Below are 21237 nucleotides of genomic sequence, written 5' to 3' on the forward strand. Positions count from 1 at the left end.
ACATATGACCACCGTCCCGATTTGGGCCCTGGACACAGTATCCATCCATCCATCCCATGATTGCTCAACGCCAATGAAAGTCAAACACGTGCACGCGCGCGCGCCCCGGCTCACAGGTCTCCCATGTGAGGGGAGTGGGGGGGGTCAAGTCAGAGGAGTTATTCAGAGGAAGAGAGATTAAATAGGTTAGGAAACCTTCAAAATAATACTGCTACTGAAACTGTTTCTTGGAATCACTTTTTTTTTTTTGTCATTCACAAAATGTATTCACACAAAAACACTTTTATACGAAATTTGTGGCAGTTTTTTTCCTCGTAGTGCCGTTCATCCCAGGTTGATTTATTCAATTAATGAGGCATTTACTCAATAGTTTAGCTTATGAGTGTCATATATATATATAAAACATTTTCAATATATATACATATATATATATATATATATATATATATATATATATATATATATATAAATAAAAATTTTCAAATTGAGTCCAATGTCAAGAGTCAAACTCTGACGATTGACCAAGACACAATCTAATCCAAAATTGCAACCCTCAAACAACTTGTGCTTTTTATCATGACATTTTATGGGCGGAAAAACAAGGTCAACTTGTTTGAATTGACAGATTTTCTTTTTCTTTTTCTACTTTTATGACTCACCTAAAATGAACTTTATAATTATACCTGAACCCTGAAAAGTTGTTTGAAATCATTAAGTCAGAATATCTCATTTGTTTTTGGTCACAGTCACCTTTTCATTGATTGAATGAATGATTGAATGAATGAATGAATGAATGACTGTCATTATAATAAATGCAAAATTAAACATTGGAATCTCTCGTAAAATCAACATCATAAGAGGCAAACATTAAAAAGATGAAAAGTCATAGAAGCAAATATAACTAAAGTAAATAAATATTTTTTAAAAACTGGATAAGTATATCCACACAAAATATAAAAAAATAGCAGCCATCGTGTATATATTGTCTATTTAGATTGTAGAGGCCATATATCTTGAATATACGCTTTCTTAGTCTGTTTTGATTGTTGTGAAACCTTCTACTAGAGCTTGAATCAAGTCTTATATTTTCCATCTTGTACTTATTTTAAAACGTATCCTAAAATCTGGAAAAACTACATCTTATAGTAATATATTTGGATTGCTTGGAGAGAGAAAACGTAAAAATCAAAATGTAATTGCTGTTTTTTGCTTGCCGTTGCTTTCTACGTCCAAAGTGGAACTGAAGCAGCGGGTCGCCGCGCTGGGGTCTCTTATTGTGAAATATACCACAGGAGCCTGTTTTTCTGGTCCTTTCTGGCTTATCATGCTCTGGAGTGAAGGTGCAGCAGCCCCCCATCACTCCCATCAGAACTGCTGCTGCCGCCGGCTCCAGGAACTCTCTCTCCTCCTCCTCTTCCTCCTCCTCCTCCTCCTCCTCCACCACCTCCTCCTCCTCCTCCTCCTCCTCCTCCCATCTCCGACCTCTGATGGGGGTCTGCAGCGGTGAAGTCCCGCTCATGTCAGTGTAGGATGTGAGAGTCAGGGGGGGGGAACGGTGAGGCTGCTTTTTTTTTTGTTGCGGTGAGTGGTGTCCACCTCCACGGCCAGCGTAGCCTGCAGAGAGGCGCGGAGCGGCGAAAGATGGTCATCGCCACCGGCACCAATTCAAGCTCCGACGCGCACAGTCCCTCTCCTCCTGAACAGATCTCGGCCCATGGGGCCCTGGTCTGCCTTGATCCCGAAATAAGCCTTCACCACCACCACCACCACCACCATGCCAAAGGACAGAAAATAAGACGAGTTGCATTCTTAGGGCAGGTAACTTTGACCACGTGCCCCAGAGGTGAACCGGATGGCCACTGCGCAAAGGTGCCACCGCTCCAGTATGTCCAGCGGGGCCAGGACGCACTGGACGCTGCCGGCAGTGATTGTACTGTGGACTTCTCTCTGTGGGATCGTTTCGTCTTACCCGATTCCGAGCAGGACTAACGCGACTTTGTTGGAGAAGAGGTGGGAGACGCTGTTCTCGCGCTCCTATCTGGGTATATCCGGGGGGAAATCGGAGCTGAACTGGGAGAGTGACTATTTGCAGGGCATCAAAAGAGTGCGGCGGCTGTACTGCAACGTGGGCATTGGGTTTCACCTGCAGGTGCTCCCGGACGGCAGGATAAGCGGTGCACACAGCGAGAACCAACACAGTGAGTTTGCATCCGGACGGAGGCTCGTGCGCAACCCCACCCCCCCTAGAAAACAGACCGTAACGCCGACGCGCAAGGCTCGCGCGAAAGTTAAGCGCCCGCTCGCCTGTCGTCTTGCATGATATTTAATAAGCGCTGTCGGCTCGGTTGAAAGTTTTCTCCCCCAAAGCAAAAAAAAAAAAACAGTGTCCCGAGCCTCGCATCCGTGCCGTGCGAAATACCCCCCCGCCCCCCCCTCCCTCTCCAAAGCCAAAAACATGACATGAATGCTTGAGCCGCTTTAGACGCGCACTTTATTTTTACCCCGCGAGCAGGACGCACGCTCATATGCCTCTCAGCAGGCTGTAAACTACTCTCATTATGTCGAACACGCAGATGGGTGATTAATGCACGGGGATGGGGAGGCTGGGGGGTGGGGGGGGGGGGGGGGGGGGTGCTTAATTGAGGCGAGGCAGCATCATCCAGTCGCAGTGCACCTGCAAAGGTTCCACCCATCAGTGGTGCAGAGGCCAGTTTTGACTTTGTCCCCCGTCAGCAGCAGCAGCAGCTCCTCTAACACTGTGTCTCACCCAAGGTCTCATTGAGATCTCCACCGTGGACCGAGGAGTGATCAGCCTGTTCGGGGTGAAGAGTGAGCTGTTTGTCGCAATGAACAGCAGGGGAAGGTTATACGGAACGGTACGTTTGTGCGCAACTCCCTCCCTCTCTCTCCCTCTCTCTCGCTCCCTCTCTCTCTCTGTCACACATCCTGTTCAGTGTAAGACGAGTTCATATAGCTGCTGCATCCACGAGTTTGAGAGCACTGTTGTGTTATTAATATGCCCTGATGATAGGGAGGGTGGAGAGGGTGGAGGGGGGGATTCACAGGTCCAAAAAGCAACCCCCACCCCTCTCCAACCCCCCCTTAGAGAAATTCTCCAATCTTCTGCTGTGTCAGAATCAGATGAGGGGGTTTAGTTCCCCGCTTTGGTCCCCAAGGCAAAGTACAGTACTGTACCGACTGTAATCCAAAAAAGTATCATTTATCAGGGGTGGAAATACTGTGGGTGGGGGGCAGCGGGCAGATAGTTTTTCAAAGGGGGTCCACAGATTACATCTCGTGGAGGGCGGTTATCAAGACCTCTTTTGCTTTTAAAATACCCACTTTGCTGGGAAAAAAAAAAAAAAACCTTTGTGTAACTGTAAACAATGTGCCAGTAATATGAAAATGTTGAGGCAACCATTTAAAACAAATAAATAAATAAAAGATTTCACAAAATATTAAAAACCCCCAAGATAAACTTGTGAAATTATCAAAATCAAAGCAGCTTGCGTCATAATCTGTCACCGAACAAGGATTAATTCCGATCTGCGAAGTAGCTGGAAGTGTAAAGTAATCCGCAGTGTCGTGTCGCTTGAAAGGAAAAGCACACGAGAAGCATCCAGCACTTTGAGTTAAAGTACATCTGCTCATTTGTGATGAAGCGTGTTGAAAACCAGCGACAGCAGACCACGGAGCCACTAAAGTAGGTCAGCCACAACTCACTGCTCAGTGCCTGAGATGCCAAATAAAAAGTGAGCGTCTCTGTGAAATTTGTGTATTTTTAGAAATCGCTGACATCAAATAACTCAGGGGGTCTTTCACAAAGACTTTTTTTCCCCCTTCTTTTTAAATAGGATCAATTTAAAAAGTAACTTGAAAATCAGTATTATTATTATTTTTTTTCTAATTCCAGTGAGAATCTCAACACACGTCTTCACTGTGTCTCTATTGTTGGGTCTCAGTTTGTTTCCTTAATTCAAAGTAACTAAATTTTGGTATTTTACAAAATAGTGAACCCCAAAATAGCCAGAATAGCGATTTTTTTTTTTAGAATGACTGCTAGATATTGATTCATCCCTTTCGGTGTTCATTAGTTTGTAATTTCTCAACTTAAATATTCATGAAAAAAACAGAAGATCAATATCTTTATATCTGTGTTTTCAGGTAAAGATGTGTTACCGTTGCTACTTGAGTTACAAGCTACTTTCCAGATTTACTCTACATAAATAGTAAACAAACATGTGAATCACCTACAATGATACTTGTAAACAAGCTGTTCTGAGGCTTCAGGTCGTGTTTATTTTTACTCGTATATTTACTGTACTGTACTTTAATTTTCGTATAAGCTGCTTTACAGATCGAAACGATAGTTACATTGTAATCCTGTACAGAGAATACACAGAAGTACCTTTACTTGGAGTACTTTGAGAGTACTTTGAGAGTACTTTGACGGCACTGAAGCAGGAAGAACCTTTACTTGTTACATTTTCCGCACAAAGCTTCCATTTTTTTACCGATGTTCCATTTATTGGGCAGTTCTAGAAAGTAGTTATGACAGAAGTAGACATTTACACAATATATCTATGATTTGACCAATTACACGTTGACACTGATGATAAAAGCAATTAATCTACAACATTTGCTTGAACGCCTGGAAAATGTGTCATTAAACAACCGAAGCCTTGTTTTAAGGCAAAACTGCTGCTTACATCCATCATTCAGTAGTAAGTACATTTACTTGTAGTAGTTTGAGTATTTTGTGATGGTGCTGAAGACGTGACGACGACACAGGCATTTGGAGGAAACACTGGATTTACACACAATCTGATTTGTGATGATTAAAAACACAACCAGCTAAAAAATAGACAACTATAAAAGGAAAATTATTTTAAAAAATGTTAAATTAAGTTATTTGAAGCCAGTTAAAAAAAAAAAACTAAAATGTAATGAATGTAAAGTAGTTAAATTGTAATAAATAATATAAGTTACAGTGCAACGCCATAAATGGTACGTGAGCGACAGTAGCAGGCGGTATGTAGAGACTTCCTGTAAGGTTTACTTTCAAAGTGAAACAGCCTCAATAAATACCCTTTATTACCCCAGAATCAACCTCCACGGCAACAATATCCAAATTGCACACTGATGACGCGACATCTTAGCATCTGTAGACTGTCGTGTTTCAATAATATTCTTTGTTTTTACTGTATTTCACTGTTTTGACTCTCCTACTGTCATTTTGATTTGCCCACGTCTCTCCCTCTCCCTTCCCCTCCAGAGAGTCTTCAGGGACGAGTGCAAGTTCAAGGAGACTCTGCTGCCCAACAACTACAACGCCTACGAGTCTTTTGTTTACAAGGGCTTCTACATCGCCCTCAGCAAGCATGGCCGCGTAAAGAGGGGCAACAAGGCCACCACCGCCATGACTGTCACACACTTCCTCCCGCGACTATGAGAGAGACTGGCAATAACTCAGTAATTTGCACATGTGGATGTTCTTCCAGGTAATACAGAAATGCATAATCATGATACACACACCCGTGGACTGCAAAAGAAAACACAAATATTTATTCTGTTATATATATATATATATATATATATATATATACATAAATATATATGTATATTTGGATAGCTAACTTTGTATATGTATGCATCAACGTGCTGCTTATTGTTTTTATGGACGGTGGAGAGTGGAAGCCTTTGCCTGTCTCACTTTACCTTGGTGCTTGCTGTAACTGAACTATGTGTCACTTCCTTTTTTTTTCTTTTTTTTTGAGATGGAGGACGAGCTATATTCTGTGCTTTTAAAGAGTGAAACCAATACTTTTTATTACCTCAAAGAACCACTTTAGTAAAAAAAAAAAAAAAAAAAAAAAAAAAGAATGAAGGGGGTGCATGGACTTCTGCTGCAATATCTGCTGAGTTGATCATTTCTTTGAAACCTTTGAGCGCCGAACGGTGCCATGCTCGATTCTCGATGTCCGGCAGCGGGTGCAGGGGGGAGGGAGAGGGGGGGTGGTGGGGGGGGGGGGGAGAAAAAAAAAAACAAAACTTCAAATGCACTACCTTTGCTGCACGATTTAATGGTGCCTTGGTGTTCCCACTTGTGGCCCCCTTAAACCTGCATGTAAGAGACACCCGCTGGAGTCAGAAATAGGGCTGACGCTCCAGAGAGGGCCTCAGAAGGGGGTGTGGGCGGTGGGGGGGGGGGGGGGGGGGGGGGGGGGGGTGACTATCTCTGGTTTATTTTCTTTTCTGTAATTAGATCGATTAAGTAATAAACAATCTGTGGTTGAGACCGGAGAGGGGGGGGGGGGGGGGGGGGGTCGGCCATGGAGGCTGGCGTGAGGCCGGGAGGCGCGTGTCCCCCGTGACGTCGGCCGGGCCGGTAAACAGGGTGGAGTTTATTCCCATCTAATGATCCCAGCATGGAGAAGCTTCTCAGTCTTGGCGACCGGGTGGAGCCGGGAGGAGCCGCTGTTTGACGTTGAGCCGTCGAAAAAAAAAACGGTGTAAATAGTCGCAAACGTCAAAAGACGAAGCCGGGGGCTCGTTTGAAATGGCTGCTTTGTCGCAGTTACCTGAACGTGGTACAAAAAACAAAAAAAAAGACTTCGGGCTGCAAAGTCGAGCGTCGATGATGGTGCCTGCTGCTTCTGTGTGTGTGTGTGTGTGTGTGTGTGTGTGTGTGTGTGTGTGTGTGTGTGTGTGTGTGTGTGTGTGTGTGTGTCTGTGTGTGCTCTGGGTGTCCCAGGCCGGGTCCCCTGCTCGCCTGTGTGCGCTGCAGCAGCAGCAGCAGCAGCAGCAGCAGCACTGCAGTGGTTCTGGAGCTGGAGGCAAGTGGGTCCAAATGCAATTATGGACGAGTCGATCATGTGGAGGGACTGAAGGACGGTGCAGTCGGAGGGACGGACGCACGCTGTAAGACTCCTAAACTCACTGTCCCCCAGTTCTCGCGACTTGAGACGCATGGATGGAAGGACAATAAGCGAATGATCATATTTTTTAAAGGCAGAATTGTCATTTTGAGTCGTTCACTTTTTCCCGTGGAGATTTAACGTTACTTGACTCAGATTGGTTTCATTACATAACAGATTACAGAGGAGAGGTTGTTTTTTTTTACTTTTGTATTTATCAGAAAGCATTACTTACAATTTACTTTGTTGATTCTGAATTTTTTTGAGGAAATTACGTCAATATTGTTAAAGAATCCATTAGAAGACAACAACTTTACCAGCTATTTACATATCAAGCAGACAAAGTTACATTGTAATCCACTACAGGGGGATTTACATGAGGCTTTCTGCACTATGAGCACTATTACATATGGTACTTTAAGGTATATTTTTGATGCTTTGAATGCATGATTTTTTATTTATTTATTCACGTTAAATGTGTAGATGCTTTTGTCAAAGATACAATTTTATTTCAAAATTCAGATTTTGAAAAGTGTTGTTAGAAGATAGATTCAAATCAGCTTCACCAATCTGATGCTTTTATTTTTCACTGTTATATTAACAGATAGCATTGGCTGCAAGTAACTTTGCAGATTCACATTATTTTGATGGAATTTGTAAGGATTATTTCAGAATTGTTACCGTGTGGAACTAGAAACCCCTTTACATTGTGATGGCCAGCCCTCCACAATGAGCTCTTTTACTTTGAGTCTATTGTGAAAATATGAATTGCATGACTTTTACCTGTTAACAATTAGAGACAAAGCTTTGATTTAGTAAGATTTAGTAACAAATTACTTTTATTTATGCAATTTAAGTCAAGACGAACAGAAAAGTTAAAATCGAAAATTTTAAACTTGCAGCATTTTTAGCATTATTGTGAGTTATGTTACTTATACAGAATTTTAAAGGCTGGACGAACACTCACAATTTTTTTTTCAGGAAAGCTTGAATGTTTTTACTTTATAATAGTCATCAGACACCTTCACATACAAGCTACTTTGCAGTTTCAGATTACTTTTTCAAGTTAAGACACATGTTTACATTGTATTCCAGTGTATTTTCAGCTTATTGTTCTGTTTACTTGTAGTACTTTGAGTATATTTTGATTCTATCTGTGGAGATATTTGAATGCAGAATGAGGTTTAGGTGCAACTTTAGGTCATTTATGTGAAACATTCAAATAATTGTGTGTATTTGAATGATAGAATGTGCAAAGGAGGTCAGAGTTTCAGTAAATTAAAAGTTAAAAAAAAAAGGATCTTGGCTGCTTGCTCAAAAATGCTACAACCAAATGAGGCTTTTCTCAAGATCCCAGTCATATTTTGTGAGTCTGGGAGTCTTACAGAGTGCATTGATCCTGGTGGTTTTTGCAGACGCTTCCTCCCACCAAGGACCGGCTGCACCGTCAGCCTGGCGGCAGGACTATTTCAAATCCAGGGGGAAGAAGACGTATGTGACGGAGCCGGGCCCGCTCCCTTTGTTGTCGGTCCGGAATGTGGATCTGCCACGATGACAAGCAGCTTCCTGCATACCTGAGCTCCGTCACCTGCCAGCACCCACCTCCGCCGGTCCCCCCCACCCCTCCCCCACCCCAGGGACCTTGGGATTCCAGCCGTAACCCGGGAGCTTCCTGCTCTCCTTTCAGCCTTTTTTAGTTCAAGGTCAGAGTCGTTTGGAGCAGCCTTGGCTGGGGAGGTCCGTCTATATGGGTCGGACTGTTTCCAACAAAACAGGAATTTAAAGCATCTTTTTGATGCCTTGCTTCACTCTTGAAGTCCCTCAAAAAACAAAAACCCCAGAGCTTCCGTAGCCGCGCGTGCATTCGGAGCTCTGGCTCTTTAAAAAGCGCAGCTCCCCGGCATGCCGTCCCGCTCCCCTCCGCAAGCGCTCGGCGTCGGGATATTTCTGGGGAGGGGACATCTGCAGAGTTAATGCGGTGTGTGCGTCACGCCGAGCCCGTCCCGCTGCACCGCTCCGTCCTGCAGGAAGGCTCCTCGGGCCGAGCCCTCTGCCGCCGCCGCGGGGCTCCGTTCCTGACCCCGCGGCCCCGTCACGCCTCACGCTGACTCGGCATCACCTGCTGCTCGCCCGTCTGTGGCACCATTACAGTGTTCTCCTCGCCTCTTCTCCCGGCTCTCGGCCCCGTTCTCATTCATCCTCTCCGAGACGGAGGCGAGACGACCCAGAGACTCGTTGGAAGTAGCGGACGAGGCCGCATGCGGAACCGCTTCCCGACCGGACACGGTGCCGAGGTTAACCTTGCGCATGCGCAGCAATGAGCACTCCTCTAGTAGCACCTTATCGTTGGCATCTTTTCATAATAATAATAAAAAATGGCGTAAAGAAGCAAGTTTCCCCACATGTCAAGAAAAGGAGGGAAAGTTTGTGTCTAAAACTAAAAGATCACCTTTAAGCTTTGACCAAAAAGTTCATTCAGATTTATTCTGTTGTTTTTTTTTGTTTGTTTTTTTTTCTTTCCTCAGATTATCATAGGTCAAATTGAATAATTCAAGGTGAGGAATTTTTTATTTTTTTTTTGAATGATGTTTTAATGTACGTGGAGCATGGCTGCACCCGGAGCCGTGACGAGAGGCGCTCACGTTTCGTTTTTCTAACTCCTGCTGTACTTTATTCCTCTCCTCTGTTCTCATATACCTCACCTTCTGCCTTAGTTTGGGTCTGCTGACGACTGTAAATCAAGACAAAGCAAACTTCGGTTATTTGTTCCTGAAAACACAGACAACGCTAAGTAAGGACGTTCAAAGTTGTTTCCTTTTATTTTTGTACGTATGTGCTGTGCACAGCAGTCTACTGTATTCCTGAGATACCAATAAAAGTTTGTTTTTCTTTTCTGTCTTTTTTTTCTTCATGCGGGTCGCGAAAAGTCATCTTGTATTTCGAAATTGCAATACAGTTGGTTCTCGTTGTTATAGGATATTTTAAGATCTATAGGAAAAAAATTAAACATTTTTCACAATCTGTAGCTTAAAGAATTATAGAATTATTTTTGTTGGTTGTATGTACGATCATTTGGCAATAATCTATAAACTACCGAGCACTGCACTGCTACGATATCATCAGTTACCACATGCATTCATTGTCTTTCAATTGAAAATTTTTAAAGTTTTTTTTCCCTTTGTGGTGTTACAGAGTATAATACATGTTGAAAATGTCTATATTTTTGCAAAAGCCTGAACATTACAACCGAAAATTATTACAATCGCAAAATAAAGCCAGTTTAAAAATGGGTATCTTCTGGTTCAAAATACAATGAAATGTCCAAAAGGCTTTTATGATCGCTGTTGCATTGTGGACGGTTTCGTGGATTCGAGGATAATGCTCGTTTGCTTATCTTACATGGCAGCATCACCGACATCTCAGGTCTGTGTTGTGTTGTTTTCCTCTGCTTTTAAAACATTTCTTTAAAAAAAAGAATGTTTTCTCTGAAATGGTTGTACTTTGCTTGGTGGTTTGACCGGATTGGAGCCTCTTGCGGGCTGGTTTTGGCCCACGGGCCTTATGTTTGACACCTAACAGAAAAAAAACCCCTACTTTTGGATCAGAACTTAGTCTTGGATTCTGTGTCCAAAAAGGTGATTTAAACCTCAGAAATGCAATGTTTCATAAAAGTATCATTCACCACATCGGTTGTAAGATGTAAAATGGGAAAGTGGGGGAATACTCCACTTTAACCACGACTTGTAGTGCCGCGTAATGCGGTGACTTGTCAATATTGGAAGTGTGGAGGTCAGCATTCTACTCTCACGGTGAGCACGGCTCCGTTTGGAGCCGAGGAGGCCCTTCTGTGTGGCGTTGGCATGTTCTTCTTGTGCTTCAGGTTATCCATTCAAGGTTACCTGGTGAATCTGAATCTCTCGTTAGTGCTGAATGTGGGTTTGTGTGTGGCTGCGTTTCTCTGTGACCTGTGCAGGTTGGACCTTTAACCTCTGAAGAGGAAGTGACTTTATATGGATGTAGTCATATTAGAGTAATTCTTGAAGTATTACTGTAAAATGATTTAATTTTACTTCCATTGCTGTGACTAAACAGTTTCAAGACTCTTCACGGAAAACTAAAGCATCCCAGGATAGTTTTTCCCAATCTGTGTCTTCTCTAAACAAGCGTGTGTCGCCCTCTGCTGGCCAAAGAGGAGAAAAGTGTCGTGCAGGTGCGTAAAGGCTGTAACATAACAACTCTGAGAAGACCTAGAGAAATTCTAATTAAATCTGTTATATACCGGTTAACAGTCCTTCAATAAAATGTAAGTTGAGACCGTTCTTTCATAAAGTGACACTATAATTAATCCTGATGTGTTTTTAGAGACGTATATGGTATTTGTGCTATTTTCTATACACACCTCCAGACTCCAAACTAACATTTACTGGTGTCTTAGTTGAAAGTGGAGGAGTCACAGCCTGTGACCAAAAATAAGAGCGCTGTTGTCCGACCAGCAGCATCGGTATAAACACACAGAGGTGGAAGTGGCCCTTCCGCCGCTGCAAAGCCGCACATCTGCCTCGGGGGCGAGATCTTTTCCCTTTTTTTTTTTTTTTTTTTAGGCGAAGGATGTGAGCAGGAGTGGCACTCTGGGGCCTTTAAATAGGGTCTGTCTCCAACCTTTGGGACAACAGAGCATCTGAAAACTGCCAGCAGCGTTCAGAAGGACAAGCCACCGGTGTGTAATCCAAGCATGGACGTCAACAAGCGACAGTGGATGAGGGACACCGTGCCGGCGCTCTTGCTCCTCACTGTTCTGCGGGGGTTTCCCCTCGGCGAAGCGGTCCCGAATCCATCCCCGCTGGTTGGGTCCAACTGGGGGAACCCGAGGAGATACGTTCATCTACAGACGTCCACGGACCTCAACAACTTCTACTTGGAGATCCGATTAGATGGCACAGTGCGCAAAACCACAGTCAGGGGCTCATATAGTAAGAAACCCTCGTTTTAATTCAGATTTTATTGGCGTACTATGTCAACATGGGGTGGGGGGGAGATCATCCTTAATTATGTAACGCTTTCTTCTGTGTTTCTTGTAGCTGTGCTTCTCCTGAAGGCTGAGACCCGAGATCGCATCGCAATCTTCGGCGTAAAGAGCAGCCGCTACCTGTGCACGGACCTGGAGGGCAACCCGTTCAGCTCTGTGAGCAAAACACACACTTTATACACACACTTCTTTGTAACGGGTAGTCTTGCCGAATCGATCCCTGCCACAGGATTTTCCATTCTCGTCGGTTTGGCGCGTTTTACGCAACTTTTACGCACAAACATCCTCCTCTTATCTCAACCTCGTCCCAATTTCACGGGAATATTGGACAGTAAATTGGAAAAACTATCTCAGGAGTGTGTTTTAGGGATCCACAGTTTTGATTTTTTTTTTTTATTATTATTATTATTATTATTACTTCTGTCCACCTCAGACTGTTTTGGATCATTTTGTGCGGCATTGAACTGTTTACTGCAAACGGGACACATCTTCAATGTTAATTACTTCAGGTAAAATGATACATATGTATTTAATGCCTATCGGATTTGGGTTTTTCCAAGTACTTTAAATTTGGGGTTTACTTCTATATTTTTTTCTGCATTTTCTATTGCTCGTTCTTCAATGTTGCTTTTACGCACAACTTTCGATTGGCCTACTACACTCTAATCTCATTTATACGAATAGTAAACATGCCAAATGGTATAAAAGATTCCTGCTGGAAGCATTTTGTGATTTTTTTTTTCTTTTTTAAATCTATTATTATGAAATAGAGCTTCAAGCGTTTTTATCCCTAATTTTCGCGTGGATTTTTCTATCTTTCTTTCCATTTGAACTGTACTGTCATTGGCCATTTGATAGAAATACGCGATTTATGTGTGTATCAAATGGTAATAATAGCAAATTGAGCAAATTGGTGAATTGATCCTTATTTCCCTGTGGTTCCAGCCCACCTGCCTCAGAGACGAGTGCCTCTTCAACCACAGGCTCCTGGAGAACAACCGGGACGTGTACTACTCCACCCGGACCAGCATCCTCCTCAACCTGGAGGGCTCCCGGCAGGTGTACTCGGCGGGGCAGAACGTGCCGCAGACCTCCCTCTTCCTCCCCAAGAAGAACACGGTGCCGCTGGAGCGCCTGCTGCTGCACCGGGAGAAGAGGAACCGGCTGCTGGACCCCTCCGACCCGCACAGCGTCTACCCGGGGCGCACGGAGGAGGCCTCGGACTCCCGGGCCGTGCCGGAGGACGACGCCGAGCTGGAGGCGGAGGCGGAGGTGGAGGTGGAGGCGGAGGTGGAGGTCGGGGACGACGGGCGCAACGCGTCCCGGGAGATCGCGCTGGCTCCGGTGAACCACGATCCGTGGAACGTGCTCACGACGCACCAGGGCAGCCCCCGGAGCTCCGGGGTCACGGGCTGATCTCCGTCGGTTCCGTGTGAGTTTAACGGTTTGTGGTCACAAACTGGAGCCAGACGGTCGCTCTTTATTCCTTCACACTGATTTCTGAGTGTTCAGTCTTTAGTCGTTAGGAAAGCAGTGTGATAATACACTGAATGTACACTTGACTTGCAACCTCTTTTGCACAATTTAAAACAATCTGTATATCTTTTTTTTGGTTTTGTTTTTAATCTGTAAACCATCCCTTCCTTTCTGTTTTGTAAGTATTTTGTAAATGTAATATTGTAAATCAATAAATAGTCTGCATTCATTGCTTTAAAACGTCTGGTTGCAGGAATAACAATTAGATGTGGCATTAGTTAAGACAAGAAAGAGCTGAATGATCTATTTCCTTGGGTCCAAAATGCAAGAATATCATATTCTGAATGCAGCAAATCTTTAGCTTTGTTTAAGTCATCTCTTCTCTTTGAGGTTTTCTTTTTTTTTTTAAACAGCTGGTCTGAGAAAAAAACATTTAGAATCGACTTTGACTATCTGGAAACATAAATCTGTCTGAGGCAAGCATTAATTAATCAATAATAATCATAATAATCATAACTTTACTATTTTACTTACAAGTTGCATTTATTAGTGTTAGGGTTACATTTTTAAAGTGTTAAATTGAGCAGTTGGCGTATTTTTAAGACTGTCACTTTGCCATAAAAAGTGAAATAACTCCACCAAATAATCACTTCAGTTACTTAAAATGTGGCCGTTTATCTCCATTTGTAAGGAATCAAACCAATTCATAACTCCGGGTGTTTCACACTCCTGTTATCCAATATGAACTCCTCTTTATGTGACTTTTACAGGTGCGGGGCACCACCTGCAAACTCAATTCAAAAAGAAAAGAAACAGTCCCAACGAGTATTTATTTATTTAAATCCTTTCCTTTGTTGTTATTTATGGTATTTATAATAAGGTTGTGCTACAAATGAAAGTTTGTCTTTGAATGTACGAGCTGGAAGAATTGTTGCTTGAATTTGGGACAAGAATAAACTTGCAAAACAAACTTGTTCTGCGTCTATGTGTCGTTATATGTCGTCCCAGGCCAAGTTGTCTTTGGGTTCATATGTGGGTAATGATGGAAGTAGCCAATTTTACACCTGAGCAGGTGCTCTTAGCAAAATTTCTTTAATTTCCCTGCCATTTCTGGACAATTATATAATAAATATATATTGTAAATAAATATTCAAACATATAGAGACTCTTTAAAACTCATCTAAGAATATTTTTCAGTACTACATTTCTATTTATTTATTGTTAATTTAACCAGAATTTTCATGAATCTGTAAATTCTTGAAGCAATCGCTCAAAAACCACATTTGTCGTTGCCCAGCAACGGAATGGGAGCGCGACAGGAACAAATTAGTCTGGCAACAGTTCACAGCGTAACACCAGCACAGGCCCACAAACCACCATTCAAACATACAAAACGGAGCGTTATGAAGAGGTTTGTGCACATTCATTTGCTTTTCATATGAATAGTTAATGTATTTTATATTTTTCGTAAATTTATATATAATTAGAATTTTGAAGTTTCACGTAAACTGCATCGCCGAGCACTAAATTGTCCGGTGACGCTATTACGCACAACACCATGTGTTTGAATTCCTACAGATTAAACATTAAAATGTGATTCGGGGAACTTAAATCTCATTTTATATAATTTTTGGCTTCTGATTTACCAACTAACCGATTGAGACAGAGAGTGCTATCGAAAAACTCTGATCCTAATTTTAGGCAAAAAAAAATCTTAATTCATTGATTGTTGAAGTCTTGCTTTATGTCACATGTGGAAACTCTACAACGTCAGCGAGTCCAGAGCTATAAAATTAATACAATATGGAAAAACAAGCTCCAAAATCCACAAGCTGAGTCAGTCCTCAAACATCTCAGTGTCAAGGACATTAAAAAAAGACGTCTTCTAACCAGTTTTACTGAACTGTTGACTGTAGAAGACGAACTATTAGCATCTTATTACCATTTCAAGTACAAATACAGGTATTCAGGTTAGACAAAAGTAAAGCTGCCAAATTCAAATGATCCAAAATTGAAACGCTAAAAGTGATCAAATAACCAGTTAATCATGAGCTGCAACTTTAAAAGTCACAGGATTTTGTTTGCAACACAACCAAACGTATTTTATGAAGACGTCTTGCACCTTTACAACCTGATGATTCAGTGAAATGTAAACCTGTTTTCTCTATGTGCTTTTGTTGATCACACAAATCAACACAAATGTATTAACACCACTTCTCTTTAAACTCACAGTGTTGCGTGTTTAATGTCTGTGATCACGTCATAAAATCACCTTTAAATTGCTGAAGTACTGAAACTCAAAGTCTGAGTCTTTTCCATTCAACAAAACCAGCTGAAAATATAAAACAACACAAGGCGAACTGTTGTACCATTAGGGTCATTTATCTGAATTTAAATAGAACATAGACTTTTGTCACACACTTCTATAAACAATTACGAACATTTTGTTTACCTTGGAAAACCAGATTATTTCTCTTTAAAGAGTGCACTTTGTAAGAGGGATGAGAAGATTCTTAAAGAAAAGCAGTCCCACGTGAGCAGAGAAGATCGGGCATAATATTTATTCATTTATTTATTCATTATTACTCTGATTGTACAAAACGGTTCACTCAACAACTCAGTGTTCTCATGTTACATTGCACAAGTAAAACGAGCTGAAAACCCACAGACAGTGTTCGGCAAGACAATAAATAATTTAAACTTTGGCATAAGATCATAAAAGAGAATGATACCATTATGAAAAAAAAAAAAAAGTAAAGTATGACACTCAAGGTGCTTTCTTGTCTACAGAGAGACGAAAATGGTCTTTAAAGATACAGTACTGCATAATGACTGCTGATCCACAGGAAAACAATGACTGGACTTCATCTACCCTGTGCGCCGCCGCCACTGAGGTCTTTTCTTCTTCTCTTCCATCGTCGATCCCCGGTCGGACACTTTGGTGTTCACGGGGCCTCGGCGAGGCCTTCCAGGTGCTCCTTCCTGTTGGTGAAGAGGCAGCGGGCGGCGGCGAGCTTGGGCCGGGGCTCGGACGGGCTGACGGTGAGCAGGAAGCGGCTGACGCCCGTGTTGGGACAGGGCGAAAACAGGTGGGACATCTTCACCCCCGCCGGCAGGGCGCTATTTAGGTCCTCCACCAGGTGCCTGACGGCGACGCGGATGTAGGCGCCGTGGCTCACCACCAGGGCGTGAACAGGCACTCCCTGGAGGCCGTCGTGGGCCGAGCTCGCCGCCGCCGCCGCCTCGGCCTCTCCGCCTGCTGCCGAGGAGGCGTCGGGCTCAGACTGGCTGTGTTTGTCCAGCATCTGCTTGAAGAGGACCTGGAGGAACTTTTTGAATCGGAGCCTCACCTGAAAGTGAGGCGACAGCGAAATGCTCCGGTCATCATTACGACCTGAAACGTGGAGGTGACTCCAGCGGGTCTTTTGAAGTATTTGGAAAAACTGAGGCGATCTGAAGATACACCGCCCTGTAACAACCTGCCCACACCGGCAGTGTCTTTGTCCTGTTTGAAACATTCCTATCTTTAAGACTCTGCTCTGGTTTTAGTGCCTTCGTTTTTTTTATTTGCTTTTTTTCTAAATTGTTTCAACTTTTAATGTTTTGTTTATTGTTTTACCATCTGATTGTTTTTATTGCTTTAACTTTTTTATTGTTTTTATTGTTTTAATGTTTTTATTTTGCCTCTTATATTTTTATTTCAATGTACAGCACTTTGTCTCAGCGACGGCTGCTTAAAGCGCTTTATAAATAAAGTTGAGTTGAGTTGAGTTAATAATACTGCTTGGCAAACTGGTCTGGCTGATTTCTCTCCATGACTCCACATTCAGCCTCAACCAGAACCATTAAAGGGGGATTAAAGTGATGCAAAAACCCTCGTTTTTCCCAAAACAAACAGAACCCGAGAACGTCTGATGCTTCAAGTTTTTTCCTGATCGTATTGCAATACCCAAGATGGACACTGAGTGGTGCTGTTGCACAGGCAATACTCTCAACTTTAGAGATGGAACGTATTGGATCTGTTTATAAATATGTACAAAAAGAGTCCACAGTGTGTGTGTGTGTGTGTGTGTGTGTGTGTGTGTGTGTGTGTGTGTGTGTGTGTGTGTGTGTGTGTGTGTGTGTGTGTGTGTGTCACCTGGTCCAACGTCTCTCCCCCAGGCGGTGTGTAATCCCGACTCGCCTGCCCGGCAGCGTTGGCCATGTTGGTCAGGTCCTCCTTGTGTCGACCCTCGGCGATGCCAAAGCCCTGAGAGCACAGGTCAGTTACTCCTCTGGAGGAGGAGGAGGAGGAGGAAGAGAAGGAGAAGGAGGAGGAGGAGGAGGAGGAGGAGGAGGAAGCAGACTCACCCTCTCTCGCAGCAGCGGCTCCAGAGTCATCTCGACGCCGCCACAGCGGGTGTTGTTCCTCAGAATAATCTCAGCCGTCTGACAGAGGAAACGCCAGCGAGACAAAAAAAAAAATTAAAATCACAAACACTTGCGTGTCAGTGTGACGTCTGTCAGCGTGCCTCACCTGCACGGCCCTCTGCAAGTTGCTGACGAACACACAGGTGAAGGGAACGTCTCTGAGGTACCGTCCAACGGCCTCGCACTGCCGCAGGCCCGCCTCCGACAGCGGCGTGTCCACGCCCTGCCCTGGGGGCAGAGTTCACACTCACTACCCACACGGATCGACACTCACAACCACCAGCATTCAACGCAGACGTCTAATAGATAGTTGGGTGTTTTTGTTGTTGTTGTTGAAAGCGCCTTTATTTCTCTTTTAAATGGCGCCACGTTTGTAAAGGGCGTGCAATTGTGGGATGAGACGCAGGGCTGCATCCATGTGTTGTGCTCGTTATGAACGTTCCCCGTTCTCAGAATAGAAAACGCTTCATTAATCCCAGGGGGGGGGGGGGGGGAATTCATGGCCGACAGGTTATTTGTGACTACAACCTGGTTGTGTTCATTTATGCCACTTTGTTTAATTCTCCTATATTTTTGCAAGATTGCGGATCCACTAGCTTTAGATTACAAACATATTCCATTGAAGGTCTCTGCGCCCATTTTGTGTACCGTGTGTTTTTGTGTTTACGGTTACATTTATGGCCTTTGCTGACTTGGTGTCACATACTGTATATGTCCCATTGTGCTTCTTCAATGATTTTGGACTAATTCGTGTATCACATACATATTTCATTGCCTGTGTGCTGTTTTGTTTGTCATATTGATCGTTCGTTATGGCTATGTCCTTGTTTACAATTGATTTTGGTCATTTTGCTCGTTTTTGACTGCTTTTGCTTCATGAATTGATCATTTTTGTCTCCATGGTGTTATTGTGTTGCACTTAATCACTCCATGTCTGTTTTCTGAGCTGTATTTTTGTATATCTATGAACATTGCATGACATTTTAATTACTCTCTATCTTACCATTGCCTCCATTAAGTATGTGTCACATATTTGTGTAATCATGGGTGTTTTGAGTATATTCTGAGTGTATTCTACATATACAAATCTTTTTTCCCATGAAAGGCCACATGTCACACCACTCAGATGAAACCTACGTTTCTACTTTATGTGGTTGAATTCAGTGTTAAAATGTCATTTTTTTTACCTTGCAGCAGCTTGTCTCTGTTGTACTGCGTCTCCCCGCTGTGTGTAAACAAAGACACCACGTTAGATGGAATTATTATTATTGTTTTTTTTTTGTTTTTTTTAAATAGAGGAAAATAAACCAGTTTCCATCCTGGGGAAAAGCATCCTGCCCTGAAGCAACCCTACAAGTTTACACAGCTGAGGTGAGGAGGTTCAGCGGCCATGCTCCAGTCACTGTCTCCGCCGCTTCAACCCAAAACCGCCTTTGTCGCTCGCGCGGAGAAAAAAACGCAAACTCCTCGCGAGGAGCTGCCGAGGCGGGAAAATAAAAACCTGCCGAATGGCCATTAAAGTGGACACTTACTGTCGCACCATCGTCAGACTGAACGTGAACATCTTCGCCGGCCGCTTGCGTGACACTTCCGTGGAGGACCCGCTGGTGCAGATCGGTGACGTCACCGCGCGCGTCATGACGCGCTGCAGTGCGACGTGACGGTCGCGTCATCATGACGTCTTGTTGTGATACGTTTTAATTATCGCCAAATTACGATCCCATTATTTAAACTTTCCTATTTCCCCTAAATTGAAATAAATCCATTTTAAGATATTGAATGGAATCTACCCGTCTAACTTTGAAATAATTAATTGTTTTTTTTGTTGCGAAGAAGAACAAAGTCCCTCTGCGAAATAAATTTTCAGAAAAGGATATTATTTTTGGTCTTATAATGGAAAATTCACACCACGACCTCCTTATTAACAATATTATTATACTTGGTCAATTTTTTTTTATACACAAAGCAAAATACTCGAAAGTCAAACCTCATTTTTATGCCTTTCACAACTCTTTCTTACAATATTTTAAATCCCACAAAATGCTAAAAAAGAAAAAATACAAAATAGCCAAAAACTTGTTAAACATGATTGAAGAATTTACACTGACAGAAAAAAACCATAGCCCCGTTTAAATCTGTACTGGAGCGTACCATTGATCACACCACGTTTAAAGCCCCTATATAAGTATTATTTATTTTATTTTATATTTTTCCTATTCTTTGTGCTGCTGCTCCTTTTTTTGGTGTGTGTGTCCATTTTTTTTCTGTTGTATAAAGATTGAACTTGTGGCATTGCTTTTGAAATTGTATCCTAACTATTGTTATATTGTTCATTGTATGTGACATTCAAGTGCCTTGTTATATGTATATATTCTGCTCTTTTGTTCAATAAATTTTTTTTTTATCATCATTATAGTCATATTTTATAATTAATTTAAATATTTCAAATTAATGTAATACTTTTTAGCTATTCGACCATGAAGGCTGATTCAGTCTCCTCTGAACAGCTGACGTTGACATGTGTGATGTACATATATAATCTAATCTAATCTGTGGTGCTGTTAATGTGTGTTTTCAGAGTTCAGTACTACTGCAGCAAAGGTCACTCTGGGTCTTCTCATGAGAGACAGGTTCATCAAAACATTTAATGGGCTTTGCAACTGGACTGGAGGATGAGTTGAACTCTTGTAAAGTCAGATTGGTCAATGGAGGGTGGTTTGTCGCCATGACGTGGATTAAAATATAAGTAAAACAGATCACTATACAGAGCGTTGTACCCACCTGACCGCTGCACGACACCACAGACTAACTCTTGATAAGGCATCCCGGTGAACGGACACCCAATTTAGGTCGCTCTCTCATGAGACGAGCATGAGTGTACACATCTGTCATCAGAGCAAAACGTCTTAACTAAAAGTTAAAACATTCTGGTGGAGTAAAACTTATTCATTTCACAGGTTTCTCGTTCCTTTCCAGTTTGGGTGTAAAAACCACTGGAAGAGTGTGTCCAGACTAGCAAATTAGTATTAAATTGCCCCTCGAGGATAAATAAAGCATCTTGAACCATGAGTAATGTATGTGTGCCAAACCACTGATCAGTTATTGAGACAGCAAGCCAGCTTTGGAGAGTTTACCGACTCTGGCGTCCCCTGGTGGCAGAGCTATTAATAGCATACCTTTGGACAATAAAAGACAAGTGATTTTAGCCAATTTATTGAGGACAAATTGTTGAGGTACATTGTGTTTTTGCATGTGGGGACAGTGGGAGGGCAGTTTGACGTCATAACCACACTGAAAAACAACAAAACATTCTGGTGGGCTGAACTTTAAATCACCGGGTACCTCAAAAATGAGCAATATTCCACTTTGATCTGAACTGATGAAAACCTGTTGATGAACGTGACAATA

The 21237-nt window shown here is 42.7% G+C and overlaps 3 protein-coding genes and 1 long non-coding RNA gene across 4 annotated transcripts; 3 read left to right on the plus strand and 1 right to left on the minus strand.

The window, feature by feature from the left end:
- The first annotated feature begins 1432 nt into the window (after positions 1-1432).
- Positions 1433-5987, plus strand: LOC308146377 (fibroblast growth factor 6-like). The gene is made up of 3 exons (XM_080518158.1): positions 1433-2198; positions 2773-2876; positions 5276-5987. Exons 1-3 carry the CDS (start codon positions 1853-1855, stop codon positions 5450-5452), a joined length of 627 nt encoding a protein of 208 aa, XP_080374284.1. The 5' UTR covers positions 1433-1852; the 3' UTR covers positions 5453-5987.
- Positions 5988-6355: 368 nt separating this feature from the next.
- On the plus strand, positions 6356-9806 carry LOC308146764. The gene is made up of 2 exons (XR_013937120.1): positions 6356-6921; positions 8333-9806. It is a non-coding gene; the product is annotated as an uncharacterized lncRNA (long non-coding RNA).
- A 1797-nt stretch (positions 9807-11603) lies between these two features.
- Positions 11604-14266, plus strand: fgf23 (fibroblast growth factor 23). The gene is made up of 3 exons (XM_080518402.1): positions 11604-11887; positions 11996-12099; positions 12889-14266. The coding sequence occupies exons 1-3, from the start codon at positions 11650-11652 to the stop codon at positions 13357-13359; spliced, it is 813 nt and encodes a 270-aa protein (XP_080374528.1). The 5' UTR covers positions 11604-11649; the 3' UTR covers positions 13360-14266.
- Positions 14267-16029: 1763 nt separating this feature from the next.
- tigarb (TP53 induced glycolysis regulatory phosphatase b) lies at positions 16030-19418 on the minus strand. The gene is made up of 6 exons (XM_080518425.1): positions 19362-19418; positions 19017-19054; positions 17936-18057; positions 17770-17847; positions 17558-17668; positions 16030-16769 (listed from the first exon to the last, which is right to left on the minus strand). The coding sequence occupies exons 1-6, from the start codon at positions 19391-19393 to the stop codon at positions 16365-16367; spliced, it is 786 nt and encodes a 261-aa protein (XP_080374551.1). The 5' UTR covers positions 19394-19418; the 3' UTR covers positions 16030-16364.
- Positions 19419-21237: the final 1819 nt, after the last annotated feature.

Source organism: Blennius ocellaris (assembly GCF_963422515.1).
Source record: "Blennius ocellaris genome assembly, chromosome: 22".
Taxonomy (NCBI): Eukaryota; Metazoa; Chordata; class Actinopteri; order Blenniiformes; family Blenniidae; genus Blennius; species Blennius ocellaris.